This window comes from Chelon labrosus (assembly GCF_963514085.1).
Source record: "Chelon labrosus genome assembly, chromosome: 1".
Taxonomy (NCBI): Eukaryota; Metazoa; Chordata; class Actinopteri; order Mugiliformes; family Mugilidae; genus Chelon; species Chelon labrosus.
In genome coordinates this window covers 27,384,877-27,402,142 of record NC_140337.1, presented here as the reverse complement: position 1 = coordinate 27,402,142, position 17,266 = coordinate 27,384,877, and the positions used below count along the sequence as shown (strand labels likewise).

Sequence of the window (17,266 nt, the reverse complement as noted above, 5' to 3'; positions counted from 1 at the left end):
AGAAACCCTCATACAAAGGACGCCAAGCGCTCTCTTCTGCTATCAGCCTCTTTAGCCTCAGCTGAATCTAGAGGAATCGATGATACCACCATGTCCTTGCTGCACTCTCTTGTTCCCTTTTTCCCTCTTAAGGATGTAAAGATGGATAGAAACAATCCAAGACTGACTACCGATCCTGAAACAAAAGACACAACATTAAATCACAAAACCACCACCACAGCTACACCCACAAGCGCTCACATCATCCACAACGTAAGTCCGACAACATCCACATCACAGCAGAATCCAAGAAGGTTAGAGACCCGGAGTGAGACTATCCCAATATCTCAAATGAGTATAATCAAAGATGAACTAGAAAGCCAGTCTCAAACGTCTTCACCCGAACCCCTTCTTCAGTCTCAAATGTTTACATCCACACTCGTTCTCCACACCCAGACTGGCACAAGTCAGTCCTTTCTACTCTCCAAGGCATCTTCATCCGCGTCCAGAACGTCCTCCCAATCTGTGACCCTTCAGTCCTTTCTGGAGTCCCACACAACTTCATCGGTTAATCAGGCATACCCTCTATCCGTCCAGCCTCGCCCTCAGCCTGAAAATATTACCTCTGGACCAAAAACTGGCCCAAAGCAAATTACTTCATCTCACCCTCAGCTACCCTTGCTACAAGCTCTAACCAGCTTTCACCAAGCCCTACCAGAAAGTACCCCACCTTATGCCAAGGAGTCTCAATCTGAAAAACCTCTTGAATCTTTGAGTACTTCTCCCCAACCAAGGTCCCAGCCTCTTTCCCTAACTGGGAACAACCAAACTCAGTCCTTAGTAACTCTTCGACCTCCCACCCCACAATTCAACCCAATCTTGGAAACTCAAACAAAGATCATGCTCCCAAACTTTGTTTCTGTTCCCTCAACCACTCATTCTCCCTCTTCTGGCACTACTCCTCATCTTCCTCCTCCACATCCCTCTGGTGGTTCAACCCCTGTAACCATGAGGCCACCACCCAACAGGTCAACATTGTTCATCCATTCCAATTCCTCTGCCACGAAGATCCAACATAAAACAGTTCCAGCTCTTTCTGCTCTTCCCTCCCCTTCCCCAATTTTAAGTCCTCCTCATTTACCTTTTACTCAACCATCCTCTACTTCCCTGTTACCGTCCACCTCTACCATTACTTCCTTAAGCTCCCGCAACTATCCATCCTCAGATCCTTTGTTTTCTCTAATTCCTGTATCAGCTTCTCCCATTTCCTATCCTTCTTCTCCCGCTTCACCTTCTCCTACCTCCTCACCTTCTTTTATTTCATCTATCGCCTCATCATCGTCCTCACAGTCCACCTCCCCTCACCCAGGACCCTCCCCAGCACCCCGTCGATCTTTTTACAACCCCTCCACGTCCTTTCCTTCCCCTCTGCCCGCCCAGAAAGACACGGTAGGTCAGAGGTTACCAATTCAGAACCATATTGCATCATCTGACCCAGAGTCCATCTTCAACGCCCCGACACCAAGAACAATTGTTCACCGAAACCCCAACCCTCCCCCAAACCTTAAGCTAAACCATGGGCACGAATTGAAACCAAACCTCCCAAACACTGATGCTAAACCAAAACGTCCCTTCAATCCTTCTAGACCTCCAGACAAGGAAGGGAAGTACCCAGACATTATCCCGAGACACACTGCCTGGGAGCTGGGCATGCTGCTGGGTTGCTCGGCAGGCTTGGGCATGGTGCTGGTAGTTGCGGTGAGGTATATGTACCGCCAGGCTTGTGGTAAACGGACTGAGGTGACCCTGAACGACAGGGAGAGGGAGTATGAAAGAGGAGAAAGAGGCCTGATCCAGGTGCAGGAGTGTGGAGATTTGGTCAGAGTCCGAAAAATCAGAGAGAACAGTTTTGTGCTTCTGGCGGAGTATGACATTCTGGCATCACCCGGAGACTGAGATACTAAAACGTATCTAGAAAACAGGCATTAGATACAACCAAAGTGGTACAGATAACACATATTGTAGTGATAGTTAGCCTAGCGTGTCCTGTTATTAGATATTTTTGCACAAGTGGCATTTTTGTAGCTTCCTGACGACGAATGTGCTCAGTCTGTTGCTGAGATCCAGAGAAATATATTTCACTCTGCTTTACCTCCGGCAGTTACAAAGAATTATTTAAAGCAAGCACTATTATAGATTTAGACTTTGTAAATGCTAACTACTGATTGCTGACTTTTTCCCCACAAAGCTAACGTTGGAGTGTTGTTTTAACTAGCTACTTAATTACACTGATTCACTAACAATCTGACAAGAAACAATCTATCAATACAAGGAGTGCTTTAGTGTTTTAGTTTGGTCCAAGTCCCGCCCACTAACATGGAGGAGGTGGAGCTTATGACCTATACTGCAGCCAGCCACCAGGGGGAGTGCTACATGCTTTGGCTTCACTTTTAATATTTTTTTGATATTTCTCTTAGGGTGTTACTTTTTTTTTTTTAATACAGAAATATGAAATCCCCTTTTTGTCGCTGTAGGGTCTAAATTTTGACAGAAGGGCCGGTAGCAGATTGGAGGTTACAAATGTCTTGGGCTGTTCATGGCTGGAGTGCGCTCCCTAGTGGAATCACCTGAAACTGCAAAGTGATGAAGGATAATGATACAAGTGCATTTGTTGGACAATTTTATAAATGCTTGATGAGTTTGCCCACCACGGTTCTAGGACAACCAAATACTCTCATAGGCTCAAAAAAAAATGTTCTTGGTTGAACCGTTCTGTTCTTTTACAATCTGCATGAATGACACAATGTTCAGTTCGTTTTTTAGCACAAAACATAGCAGTAACACAGGAGCTTTTAGTTCAGCTCTATAACTGAACATTTGTATAACTACATGTGTCTGATTCTGTCTGAAAGTCATGATGCAAACTGTCATTTAAAGCCACATGAATGCACTTAATAATAAAGGATATTTTCGGTATCATCCACTGTATTTCTATTTCTTCTTATCTCTTGTTGATCGAGGCTTTGTGGAGGGCACTGTGGGTTTTAAAATAATCACTTTTGGTTTGGTTGGGTTTTTAAAAGCAGCACCAGTCCTCTATGGTCTGTTGGCAGGGCCTTTACAGACTCGGTTTATTACTACTTCATCCAAATGATGTGGCAGACGCGCCATCTGTCCAGAAACGTTGGGTCAGTGAAATTAATGAGCTGCCAACATGTTCCATTTGGTCAGAGAACAAATACAAGGACCAAAGGACAAGCTTTCGTCAAAGTGATTGTGGAAAGTCCTTCTGGCCACATAACGTGTCCAAAATTCACAGTGTGATAAAAACAAAAGTTGTTTTCTTACAATTTATTTAATAAAAAAGCACAAGAACAGACCCACACATACCCCAGTCACTATCTTTCTTCCCAACATTGAGAACAAGCAGAACAACCACACTGTAAACAGGCAGAGACTGACTGTAAACTCTATTGATAACAAACTACCAATGAACCAAAGATATATTTATGCCGTATGTCTGATTTTCTGTCTACGTTATCCATTAAATCACATTCTGATTATTTCTGTGAAGTTAGGTTGAATTACAAGATTGGCAAATAAATGACTCAAAACATCAGCCGATTTTCACACAGGTCCTGAAAGTAGAAACAGAAATATTACACTTGTGTATATGTTTATTCAGGAAAACAAGCTAATGTGAGGTGCAAAACTAAATGCAAGCAGTGTGATGAGACTCAGTTGTCTGAATTCCAAATTCTACAAGTGAATTCTCAAAGAAAATGTCAGGACATCTGTCCATGAGCTGAATGTGAAGAGAAACTGGGTCATGCAACAAGATAACAAGCCCAAGAACACAAGTGGTTCTTCAAAAAACAGTTAAAGAAGAACAAGATGAATGTTTAGGAACGGCCAAGTCAAAGTCCTGACCTTAATCCAATGGAAATGTTGTGGAAGGACCTGAAGCAAGCAGTTCATGTGAGGAAACCCACCAACATCTCAGACCTGAAGTGGTTCTGTTCTGAGGAATGGGCTAAAATTCCTCCAAGCTGCTGTAGACGACAGATCAGCAGTTACCAGAAACATTTAGAGGTGACAGCAGATACTGGAAACAAGGCTTCACTGACTTTAACAATTCCCAGATATGTACAAGTGACACATTTTCTTGAATAAATAAATACACAAGTTTAATATTTCAGTATCACGTGTTTAAAAGGGTTCTCTTTGTTGTCTACTTTCAGGACCTGTGTGAAAATCCGCTGATGTTTTCATTTTTATGCAGAAAATTCTTTAACAGTGTATAATGTCACTGCATCCAAGACAATTCTTTGGCTCAAGAAAACCAAAGAACACTAAATATCATTCAGACTCATTTCAGTAACTCATTTGCTACGTTCATCAACCTGAAACGCTCAAACACTAGCCCTCAGACACCCATTGGCCCAGTTAATAGACCTCAGATGTGTCGACGGACGTTTAAAAGGAAAGTCCAGGGTAAATCAGAACTGGTAGAAAACACAGGTAGGAATGTCATGGCCTTTTTAAAATCAGTGTGATCCACAGGGTGAAGACGTACAGGTAACAGTCTCATGTTGATGTGATGTACTACAGCTCCAGGTCTGATTGGTTGTGACAAAAATAACAATGTCGTTTCCAAAACATCCACAAACATTTTTAAAACTGGATATTTTTCATGTGAAATAGTGGTAACAACAAACTACTCCGATCATTTGCGTAGAATAGAGTATTGTCTGCATAGAGGTGTATACTTAGATTGTGTTTTTTCAAGATATTTAATGAAAACTTTTCAGTTTTAGACTTTTTTTTCTTTGCTCTGTAACAGTTTCATACATGACCTGACTGTAACCTTTAGTACCCTGGTTGGTCCGAGTTAAAAATGGACCACTGTTCAAGGCAAACGTCCTTGAATCTAAAACTTTGTCAAATATTTGTATCAGGCAAATACGGTGTGGTTAATTTAGGAAAACAGAGTTGTTTCACAGTAATACTTTCAAATGTAAGTTAACAGTAGAGTGAAATGTGTTCTTCCTAATTTAAGCATTTGAATTTCAGATCAAAGAACAGATTTAGCTTTTAATTGAAGCTACTACCATAGAAATATATGTCTTAAATAATAACACAGTAGAGTTCTGGCTCATGTTTTTAAGAAAGTTCCACAAAAAAAAACAAAAAAAACAAAACACAATGTAAACTAGACTAGCTTGTGAACATAGTGCAGCATAGACTTTTCAAAAAAACAAAAAACATCCAAAAACGTCGTAAAACTGGAATTTTTTTTCCTGGCAAAACGCGGTAACAACAAACTACTCAGATAATTTACGTAGAACGGGGTATCATCTGTGTAGAGGTGTATATTTATATTTAGTTTTTGAAGATATTACTTGACATCTTTCCAATTTTATACTTTTTTCCCTGTGCTTTGTAACAGTTCAATACTTGACCTGACGATAAATATTAGTCCTTTTGTTGGTCCATGTTAAAAATGGACCACGTACTTTGTTTGACTCCGAGGAAAATAACAGGAATTTTCTCAAGAAAAGAGACATAATAATTCTTATATATAAGATATTATGCTTGTGAAGTTACACTCCCTACCTTAATGTTCATGTCGTACTTCCATCATTTGGAAAGATAACTCGTTAGCTCAACACCGTCCCCTCAAAAGCGGCGCCACACGACTGCTTCTTGTCAACAAACACAAGCGTTATTTTAGAAAGTGTCAAAAAATCTACATTAAATCTCTGGTAATCCAACATATATTACACATAAACGTAACAAATGTCCACCACTTTCTGGCAGTGACAGCTAGCAGAAAGACCGAGTAGAAAAGGTTTTGGTAACAAAGAAAAAAAAAATGATGGTCCCATTAACTTCGCCCTTTCAGCTGTCCTTATTTTGCAGGAAATCTTTAGGGTATTTCCGTATAAAAATAAAAACTTCTTTAAATATAAAACATATATTTGATGGAAAGAAGAGTTTTTGTAAAAACTGAGAAGCCGTGAGCCTTCTTCCCGCCGTTGCGCTGAGGTCTTTGTTGATTGGTTGTAATAAGGCACATATGAATACTGTAACCCTCCGCTACGGGTAAATGGCTTCGTCTCCATCAAAACCTTTAACTCGATCCTCATCAGATGGGCTGGAGGTTTGACGGTTTCACCGCCTGAACGGGGAAAAAACAAACAGAAGAGAAGCAGAAAGTGTTAAGAGACTAAAACGAATATTCAGATCAAGTGGCAGCAGGTGAACGTGACAAATCAGGAGAAAGATTGAGCCTCTACAGTCGAAGCTTATGACTCATAATCGGTATCGAGGCATTGGAGATCATTTGCAGATGATTAAAGCTGCAGTAATTAACAGACATGCTTCTATCAGTCATTCAACATCACTGGTGATGAATCAAAGTGCAGCAGTGAGTCCAGCAGCCTGTTCTCCTGACAGCAGAGCGAGTTAATTCCCACCAGGCATAACGAAATCAATAAATATAAAAATAAAAAATAGAACTGGGAACTAATTTAAAACACAATTTTATTCATTGCTATTTTACTATTCTTAATTGTATACTGCAAATTATTTTACTTAAGGAAGCCTATAAATATAGAGGCTAGAATTAACTTAACTTGTCAGGATAATTATGAAATTAAAATAAATTCAAAATGATAAATTACGACGTAAAAAACAATTTTATTTTAGATCAAACATAAAAAAGATGGGATAAAAAGTAAAAAAAAAAATAAGTAATAAGTTAGAATATAAAGATTTAATTCAGTCACTCAATAAAATATAATTTTGGTATAAAAAAAAGACGAAACTCTCAATTTAAAACTAAATATTAAGATTTCAACAAGTCAAAATTATATTTTTTACACTTGGCGTAAAAGCAAAATATTTGTACAACTATTCATTAATTACGTCTCATTAATTTGTCTAATTTATTTATTTTAATATTAAACGCTTATATCACATATGAAAATAAGTCTGCTGGACACACTGACACTGGATCATATGATTAGTGATTATTAAAAATAAAGGATTCATTACACAAAACCATTCTTCTTCTTTTTTAAATTAAATTACATAAAATGATTTAAATCCGTTTATCCGTCCGTTCTCTACTCACTCAGACAGAGGTGTTGGAATGTGGCCCTATCTCAACAAGAGACTAGACTGTAGGAGACAAGGTAAAGAGGTTAGTGTTGGAATGCAGCCGTTGGCCTCGGGGAGAAAAGGGGAGGAGTTAACTCAAAGCCATTAACCAGTGCCCAGGGTGTGTGAGCATGTACCTTCTGCCGGCTGGTCATCCAGCTCTGGATGGTCGGAACGAGGATGGAGCCGAGGAGGATCTGAGCCGGGTGGTAGATCAACAGAGGGACCGAGATCAGAGACAGGTGCTCGTAGCCTTCGAACACGATCTTCAGCATGGGGATACCTGGAGAAGACATGGGTGAAGACATGGATGAAGACGACCTTCTCATACTCTGGAGACAAATCACCAATAGACGTCAAGGTGGAAACTGGCAACATTATTTAGCATGTAAGAATATATAAAACATTTAAATATACTAGATTAAAACAACAAGGGCTTGGCTTGATCAAGTTTTGTTTGTTTAAATGCAACGTTCAGCATTTGTTGTTGTTGTTATTCTCCCTAGCTTATTGGTCTCCAAGCTAATAGCAGCTCTTCCTAGCCTCCAAGAGTATAGAAGCCCTTCCTAGCTTCCTAGTTAACAGTAGCTCCTCCTAGCCTCCCAGTTAATGTCATCCTAGCTTTCTAGCATCCCAGCTAACAGCAGCTTTCACTAGCTTCCTAGCATTCCAGCTAATAGTAGCTATTCCTAACCTCCAAGCTAATAGAAGCGCTTCCTAGCTAACAGCAGCTCCTCCTAGCCTCCCAGCTAATGTTGGCTCTTCCTAGCTTGGAGAGGGTAGCTGGTACCTTGTGTTCTCTACTCCAGAAATGTTCTGGTCATCCAACGCTGCCATAAACTCCCTAACCCTCTCTGGAAGATTTTTATCCTTGACGTTGTCTCCAGGAAACTTTTCTCTTCTTTTAAACACAGCGTGTGAAAATCCACTGATGTTTCGAGTCATATTTTAGAGAGAAAATGTAGAGAAAATCCGTGGCACCCTCGGATTGCATTTACTTCACAAAAGTTGCTTAAAAGGCTGACGACTGTTCAGCAGTTACTGGAAACATTCAATTGCTTCTTCAAGGAGGTCACAGCAGATACTGGAAACAAGGGTTCACTGACTTTTACAACTCACAAGTTTGATTGGGTTCTCTTTGTCCACTTTCAGGTGTCTTGAGTCATGAAGGGCGCAAAAACTTTTAAGCGCCCTCAGAGACTTCATGAACTTCACGAAAGTCGCTTCAAAAACCTGAGGAGTTTCTATTTAATGTCTATCTGTGTATAATTAATCTGGATCATGAGAAACGCACGAGTTCTACTAATCATTTACATGTAAATCCAGAGCATTCATTACCCAGAGTGAGAGACTTGTGCGTGGAGCAGAACACGATGGCGACGGTGTCCGCGGGACTGAATCCTGAGCCCGACCTGAAGACACAAACAGGAAGAAAACTTACAAAACTTGAAAGGCAAAGGATTTTTGATTGCTCGTGTTGCATGAATAATGACAAACATCGACAACTGGGCGTTTAACTGGACTTTTACTTCACACGCATCAACTGGGAGCGACTCACCTGGTGGAAAAGGCAAACGTGAGCAGCATGAAGCTGAGCTGGATGGAGAAAACTGCAAAAACACAACAAGAGACTCCGTTAGTGTCGTCATTCTCGTCATTTGTTTCAGGCTTTATCTTCTCTTGTCTTAAACTGACTCACAAATCAGGCAGCGTGTTAAAAGAATGGTTCAGGATTTATAGAAATACGCTTTGGCACTCTCAGGAGTTTATTTGCTAATATTTTGTGTACTGACTGATGAGGACGACCAGGAGCAGGCTGGTGGGGTCCAGCTCGATGTTGGGGTTACTGAAGGTGTCGCAGAAGGTGGTGTAGATGATCATGAGGAGGACGGCGCTGCTGATGGCGCTGAACGGAAGCTTCCGCCGCTCCAAAAACTCCCTGAAGAAACGACGGCACACCTGTAGCACAGCCGGAAACAACAGCCCATCAACAACGGCGTTCGGACACAAACACAAACGACCACCTCTGTGTGATGAGCATCAGCAGCAGGTTCCTACCTGACCCACGATCAGAGGCACCACCACGGTCATGAAGAGCTGAGAGAAGATGGAGGAGAAGGGAACGGAGGATGAAGAGCCGAGCTGCAGGAGGAGGAGGAGGAGGAGGAGATCGTTCTTATTATTCTTCTCATACTTAGTTGTCATGTTAAATCGTAATTATACATGAGTCCTCGGTGATCCTATCATAAGAGACAAGCTTAAAGTGAGCGTGTTCACCTGCGCCGATCCGGATCGGATCGGTATCAAGCTTCAGCCAATCCTGATCTTTTGTACTTATTTGTTTTAGGTTTGTCATAAACCAAAACCACGTCCCTGTAGTGTCCTACATCTTCTTCTTCTGAACACTGAACGTTTAAAAGAAGAGACAAGTTTCCTGAAGAAACATCTTCTTCCAGAGAGGGTTAGGGAGTTTATGGCAGCGTTGGATGACCAGAACATTTCTGGAGTAGAGAGCTACCCTCTCCAAACTAGGGAGAGCTAACATTAGCTGGGAGGCTAGGAAGCTAGAGAGAGCTACTGTTAGCTGGGATGTAAGACAGCTAGGAAGAGATTAGCTGGGAGGCTAGGAAAGAGCTAGCCTGGATACCAGACTCTCTGACTTCGCAGAGCTCCATTGGCAAACGTTTATTTCCTGGTGGGAGGGCACAGTTTGAGGTTTAAAATCATCGGAGTTCCTTTAACCAATCACTAACGTTTGGTAATGACGTATGTTATGCGCCGGAGCCTTCAGGCTCTGCTGCCTCGTACTTCCGCTTTCAAGAACGCAACAAGTAAACAAATCGCTACTCTACCATCCCCCATTGCAATTAAGGACGCGAAATTGGAATAAAAGTGCTGTAATGCCAGGAAGCATATCCACAACGGAGCGAATGGCTTCGAGTATATCCGTCTCCGTTCGTGTAAACATTTCAAACTCGGCGCGCAACTGAAACGTAATCGCTCTCAGACCCGCCCTCTGTTCGCTGATTGGTTCGCCAACCAGTTGGCCGGAGTAAACGTTAGCGGATCAAGCTATTCCAGACGGAGTACTGTAGGGAATGCAAATGAGCGGAAGCACGTGGGCAGGCGGAGCCAGGCTAGGAAAGAGCTACCATTAGGAAGGAAGCTAGGGAGAGCTACTGTTAGCTTGGAAGCAAATAATCTAAGAAGAACAACAACAACAACAAACACTGAATGCTGTGTTTAAAAGAAAAGTTTTGTGGTCTGTCAACCCAGGACGTTACTATCAAAGGAACGTGGTCACAAGCGTCCCAGACCACCTCCAAATGAGGTGACTGACCGGATCTCCACTGCTTCCTCAAACCATCTTGTCTGTACTTCCGTCCGGCCACATGTTACCGGATCACTCAGGACGATGTGAAACTAGAGGGAAAATATTGTGGAAATACCACGAATCTCTGGAACATGAGCTTTGTGAAAACATTTTTCACAATTATGTAAAATTGTTTTTAGGAAGTCAGTAGCAATAACTAGCCCTTAAATGTCTCCAGAAAGTTACCTGTCCCGACAAAGACAATCATGACTTCCTGTATTTAGAAGCTCCAGCTCTTAGTTCAGACACAGATCAGACTACGTACCAAAGACAATATTAATAAGAAGATCGTCCGAGACTTGACTGGGACACACTCACATGTGGATTATGGTGCCATAGTCCACATTACTGTGTATAAAAATGTATAAAAAAAGTGTCTAAAAACTTTAATAACAGGTCTGACTTACAAACAGCAGCAGCAGAACTGGAGTCACTATGATTCCCTGCAGGACAGAAAGACACAATTATACCTTTCACGTCCCACAACGGACTTTAATACCTTAAAACCTAATGACATGCTGATAATAGCTCCATTAAAAGCAAATAAACATCTTACCAAGAAGCTTCCAAACGCAGAGTTGAAGATGGCAGCAGCCTACACACATTTACACACAAACAGTCAGAAAACATGGCAACAACAATGTGGCAACACTAGAGGATAATGAATTGCTAACATGTGAGTGTGTGTTACCTCATTGCCTCCGACAGCCTTGGTGAGGATAACGGCGGAGGAGACCGGAGGGGGCATGCAGCTCACCGTCTGTAACCTAGGCAACCAAGACAACAACAACAACAACCCGAGAAACTTAGTTGCGGCTCTCCTGCAGCGTCGTGGACGGCGTATGGTTAACATGGACTCAAGACAAAACGTGATTCAAAAATAGTTTTCTTCATTTAAACTTTATGTTGTGTACCCTCTTCAATTAACAGCAGCAACAACAGCAACAACAACAACAACAACACAAACACGTCACTTCCAAACAAACTCATGTGACTCTGTAATTTCCTTGGAGCAGGGACAGAGGTTTGTAACTGTCGGCCTCTAGTGGATGTTCCAGTTTCTGGTTGCCTAGGTGCTTGTTGCCTAGGTGATTGTTTCTGGCTGCCTACTTGCTTGTTTCTGGTTGCCTATGTGCTTGTTTCTGGTTGCCTAGATTCTGGTTGCCTAGGTGCTTGTTGCCTAGGTGATTGTTTCTGGTTGCCTACTTGCTTGTTTCTGGTTGCCTATGTGCTTGTTTCTGGTTGCCTAGATTCTGGTTGCCTAGGTGCTTGGTTCTGGTTGCCTAGGTTCTGGTTGCCTAGGTTCTGGTTGCCTACTTGCTTGTTTCTGGTTGCCTAGGTGCTTCTTAGAGAATAGCAGAACTTAAAATTATTTCTGTCCGAAACTAGCTCTTCTCTATTTGAAAAGACAATACCATCAATGATGTCAGCGCTCTAATCCTACTACCAGCATGGTGAACCAAAGACTTGGACAGTATTTCCTTGAGGTAAACGGTTGGGCAACTGTGTCCTTGTGTCTCTAAAGGTTTTGATTCCTCCTGTCATTGGCTGGCTTCTTTTGGAAAACTTCAAACATCAAGCTTTCTCTTTAATAGGGACTCAGGTTCTTATGCAAACATACTCCCACTGATCGTCGCCTCAAAGTTGATTAGTTCAACATTGCCTATTTTGTGTCACCAAAGATCTTTCTATCATTGTAACATCTCTCTGATTTTAATCTCTTTAGTCTCTTCTTGTGTAGTCACCTCTTTACTGGGGTTAATTCTAGGTTGGGTAAGACAAAAAGTACATTAGAGGAATGTACTTGTTGCTTGCGTTGGTCGTCGCCTCACGGTTTAGATTTACATACTTCAGGTTTTGGCCGCATGTCATCACTGCATCACATATGTAACATAACTTCTCAAAGAGACATCGTGTGCTTTTGCTTCGGGCACTAGAAACAGGTTTATCGTGCTCTTACTGTTTGGCTCCGACAGACTTTTTAGAAACCTAACCAAGCTCAAATCATTCTTTGGTTTTATGTCTGTTCAGTGTCTGACACCCAGAAGAGCCGTCGGACGACCGAATGTACCTTCAGTCGTCACAACTAAAGTTAAACTGATCCCAACCTGAGGCCTCAGCTCTGACTGGTCAAACCCCCACAGCCTCGTACCAAAAACCATGAATGTGGGTCTTTGTCTGTCGGCGCCTCAACCCTTCAGGTACTGTCAGTGAATAAAGGAAAGCATTCATAAAGCATTCACCCTCTGAGCAGCCATTGGTCGATGGCGGTCAGCGCCAGCACCCTGAGCAGCAGCCAGACGGCGAGCGGGAAGAAGACCAGCGTGAACGACTGAACGAACAAGTGGAGTCGGACGTGAAGCAGCGCACTGGTCAGCTCCTGCAGACAAGACAGAGATAGATGGACAGGTGAATAGGTAGATAGATCGACTGCACCTGAACACATCATCACCGCCACATCATCCTTCCGTCAGTCGGGACCTCACCTCTGTCTTTAGCGACAGGCCGCTGTTGAAGAAGATGAGCGACACGGCGGCGTACGCTACGGTGATCTCCGGCTTCAACGGACCTGACGGAGAAAGAGAGGGCTGTTTACGCCGGTAACCACGGTAACGGTGCTGTCGGGCTCACCGTAGCGTCGCTACACAGCCGTGATCAGCTGTAGCACCAAAAGCCGTCAAACTTTTTAACGATTTGTTGATATTTGTTTGGTGTTTTGTGTCGAACTCAAACTCGATTTAGTTCAGGGGCCTCGTACAACCGGACCGATAACTCAATGACCTTTAAATAACGACAACTACAAATGTTTCCCTTTTAGGTGGTTTAGGCAATTTGACTCGGTAGCTATGGAGACAGCCCAGGAATGTAACTGCACGTCACGGCGACGCAGACCACAATCAATTGTGATTGGTCCGCTAGGTAGTAGCATGTTTCCACTTTAGTAATCCTGTCTGCTTCTCCATCTACGAATTTTTGAATTGATTGTTTTGGATCAGAGCACATCGAGGAAATTTCGGCGAAAGTTTCAGTCGCCATTGTTGAAAGTGAAGCAGGAAGTAGGCTACGTACGTAGGTTACAGAGTCTCCAGCCTACAGTACTCTGAATGAGCCTTACGTTTTAGTGCAAAGAAGTACACATTTAACAAAATATCCTTTTTACAAAACATTTTATGAACAACCTACATTTTTTTGGCACCTTGTTGTCATCTGCTGTTTAGTTCTGGGTCTCAATGGCAGTTAATGTCTTTTATGTTTTCACACTTAGCACATTCACGTCACAGGACAGGTCAGACTCTCTGGCGGGCCGGTTTTGACCCGAAAGGGCATATGTTTGACACCCCCGTTCGTTGTAGACGAAACTATATAATGCTGTGTAGAAAATATAAAGTGGCATCATCAATGACCACAGTCCAGTTGGTTCCTCACAGGGAGGCGTTGTATAGTCGTATGTCCCGAGGGACAAACGACCTCCTCAACCTGTCCGTGGAGGTGGTGGACATTGTTCATAATGGACCGGAGGTTGATCAAGTTCCTTGCATCTGCCCCACCACAGCTTGGAAGAGGATCCTGGTAGAACATGTCCAGCAGCTTCCGGCAGATGTTAAACCACATTACCGCCTTGAGGACACAGAGACGGCTCTGACCTTTGTTGTGTCTACGTTAGCCAACCAGTCCGACCAGTTTATGATCCAGTTGTAGACCCAGGTACTTATAGGTCTGAATTACCTCTACACACACACCCCGTTGATGGTTACAGCCTGCAGGTGGGACCTGGTGCTCAAGAAGACCACTACCATCTAAAAACTAAGGAGATGGTAGTAGGTTTCCAAAGAACTCAAACGCAAATACATATTCTGACCTGATGGTGCCATTTATCATCAAACTCTATTTTATTTTATTTATTTTAACTGAAAAGAGACTATTTTTTTAAAAAATAGGGTGTTAAAAAGCAAAACTGATGATCATACTGACTCTGATTTAAGAGAAACAGACACAAAACATACAAGAACTAACAAATACAAGTGTTAATTTACAATAAAATTCAGAAAATATAAAATATTTGGAAGAAACAAGTGAACAAAAACGATGATGAAATAAATCGCAATAATGGAAACTACTGAAACACAAGTCGGTGTCTATCTGGAGTTTACAACGATCAAAATGAAACGATTAAACGCCGTTTGGTCGATGGCGTTTCCCAGGAGCACCTGAAGGCAGCACGCAGACAGTAGCAGGAGTTTTATCTAATCTCCAGGATTAAAATGTGAAGGTGTGATTTTACTGCAGCCACTTATCAGTTCAGGTCACGACCGAGCTTTATCAACACATTTATCACTGGGATAAACTCATTATATCTTTAGATTTCCCCCTTTCACGTGGAAATAAATGCAGATAATAAAATAAAAATAAATAAATAAATAAATAATGTGAGCAAATATGATCATGTGCTCGTGCCCGGTACACGGGAGCGCGCAGTGTTGACATTGCTGCTGAAAGCAACGTGTCACTACAACCAGGTATGGACCAAGCACACAATGAACCACTGTGAGGGGGGCTGGCCCCAGCGCGCATGTCCGCACGCGAAACTCCATTTAAAAAATCCTTAAATTTACAACTAATTACACTTTTTTCACCTAAACTCGCTAATTATATCATCCATTTATATATTAATATAATCGGTAAGACTCACACTTTCCTTCGGCATATGTTATACAAACGCAATGATACGTATTTAAGTGGAAAAATCAACATTTTATGTCAATTTCTCTCATTTCTAACTGTTAAACAAAGTCTAAATTGGCTGTTTAATAAAAATAAAACAGTAGCTAGAGAATAAAACACATTGCGGATTTTTAAAGTGGCTGCTAATGATTAATTTTACGAGTAAAGTGTTTCTCTGACAGATCGAGTGTGGCGACAAAAGTTGTGTGGGAGTCTGACCCACTCACCTCCTCTGACTCCGACGCTCGGCTGCAGTTTGGCGGATAAGATGACCAGCACGATACCGATGATGAACCACTCCTTCCGTATCCTCGCCAGGAGGCCCATGTTTCAGCTCCCGGGGTTCGCCGGGTCACTCCGCCGGCCCCACTGTCACGGCAGCCGGGAAGAAGTTTCTGCAACTCCGCCGCCCCTTCTCTGTTTTTTTTTTTTTCTGTCAGAAAACACACAAGTAGAACAAACCGCCGCTTCTTCCGGTCAGGTGGGCCACAGCGCTGCCGTAAAGAAACGAACAAAGGCGCAGCACCTTTTTTAAATTACCGTACAAAGCAGCATCTCAGGTAAAAACATTAAATAAAGATATAAAAATATTAAAAAAAAATAGCTGCATAATTTAAAAATGAAAAACATATATTTTCGTAATTTCTTAATATTTACAAATGTTTTTTAATTTGTTAAAATCTAAACAAATCTAATTAAAATATTTTTATTTTTTAAACAGTTCATTTTTTGAATTAAAACTGAGTAAAGTGAATAAATAATACACTTCCTAGCAAAAGTATTCTCATTATTATTAAACTATTCTCATTAAAATAAACATTGGTTGCTATTAATCTGTATAAATAAATAAATAAATAAATATACTATATTTCATATTTCATAAATCAAATCTACTGAAGGTAGGTAAAATAAATACCTCACACATAGAAAGTTCCAAATGATAAATTATACTTTATTTATTTATATTTATGATCATGTATTAATATTTAATCCTTATATTTAGTATATGAACACTATGGAGCATCCTAAACTGAAAATGAGACCCACAGATTCAAATATATTTTCAAACTTGATTTAATACAAGGGCGGCACAGCAGTGTGGTGGTTAGCACTGATGCCTCACAGCAAGAAGGTTTCGGGTTCGAATCCACCGTCCAAAAACGTGCTGGTTAGGTTCATTGGTGATTCTAAAGTGGCCGTAGGTGTGAGTTTTCTGTCTCTCTGTGTAGCCCTGTGATAGACTGGCCCCCGCCTCTCGCCCTATGACAGCCGGGATAGGCTCCAGCACCCATGACCTTCACAGGACAAGCGGTTACAGAAGATGAATGAATGAATGATTTAATACAACAATGAGTTTCAGCTCTCGATCGTCTGTCTGCGTCTTTACTGTATTTGGATACATTTTCTTACTAAATGCTAATGAAAACTAAACGCAAATGTATGCTAGTGAATGCTAGTTGAGCTACATGCTAGTTGAAGCTAAATGAGTTGCCGTCTCTAAAGAAGTGTTTCATTCACTTTGTTTTCGAGATTATTTGCAGTGAAGGGAATTAAACTGAGATATTTGTTTGCTGACAACTTTACTAGAGCGAAAAAATACAGCAGTATTTAATTCACAGCAATCTGCGTGACGCTACGATGGAAGGTGAAAGATGAGATTAGCTGAGATTAGCAAAGATTGGCATCGATTAGCGTAAATCAAAGCAGATTAGCTAAAATTAAAGTGGATTAGATCTCAGATTAGCATCGATTAGCGTAAATCAAAGCAGATTAGCTAAAATTAAAGTAGATTAGAGCTGAGATTAGCATTGATTATCATAAATCAAAGCAGATTAGCTAAAATGAAAGTAGATTAGATCTGAGATTAGCATCGATTAGCGTAAATCAAAGCAGATTATCTGAAATTAAAGTGGATTAGATCTGAGATTAGCACAGATTAGCATAAATCAAAGTAGATTAGCTAAAATTAAAGTAGATTAGATCTGAGATTAGCACAGATTAGCATAACTCAAAATAGATTAGCTAAAA

General features: G+C 41.4%; 1 protein-coding gene across 2 annotated transcripts; it reads right to left on the bottom strand.

Moving 5' to 3' along the window:
- Positions 1–3,315: 3,315 nt before the first annotated feature.
- slc10a7 (solute carrier family 10 member 7) lies at positions 3,316–15,646 on the bottom strand. 2 transcript variants are annotated; one of them, XM_084571794.1, is made up of 12 exons: positions 15,466–15,646; positions 13,003–13,085; positions 12,760–12,896; positions 11,208–11,283; positions 11,073–11,111; positions 10,924–10,959; positions 9,202–9,285; positions 8,937–9,102; positions 8,702–8,753; positions 8,482–8,555; positions 7,281–7,426; positions 3,316–6,160 (listed from the first exon to the last, which is right to left on the bottom strand). In XM_084571794.1, exons 1-12 carry the CDS (start codon positions 15,563–15,565, stop codon positions 6,128–6,130), a joined length of 1,026 nt encoding a protein of 341 aa, XP_084427920.1. In that variant the 5' UTR covers positions 15,566–15,646; the 3' UTR covers positions 3,316–6,127. The 2 variants fall into 2 exon arrangements, with proteins under 2 accessions (XP_084427920.1, XP_084427921.1); XM_084571795.1 differs by lacking the exon at positions 3,316–6,160 and adding an exon at positions 6,961–7,164.
- Between the last annotated feature and the right edge of the window lie 1,620 nt (positions 15,647–17,266).

Bases quoted from the DNA above. Each gene is read 5' to 3' on its own strand.
- slc10a7 (XM_084571794.1), bottom strand. From the start codon at position 15,565: ATGGGCCTCCTGGCGAGGATACGGAAGGAGTGGTTCATCATCGGTATC. The intron at 11,284-12,759 runs GTGAATGCTTTA...TTGGTTGCCTAG, and splicing joins GACCAATGGCTGCTCAGAGG to GTTACAGACGGTGAGCTGCA. The intron at 10,960-11,072 runs GTAAGATGTTTA...TCTGTCCTGCAG, and splicing joins CTGCGTTTGGAAGCTTCTTG to GGAATCATAGTGACTCCAGT.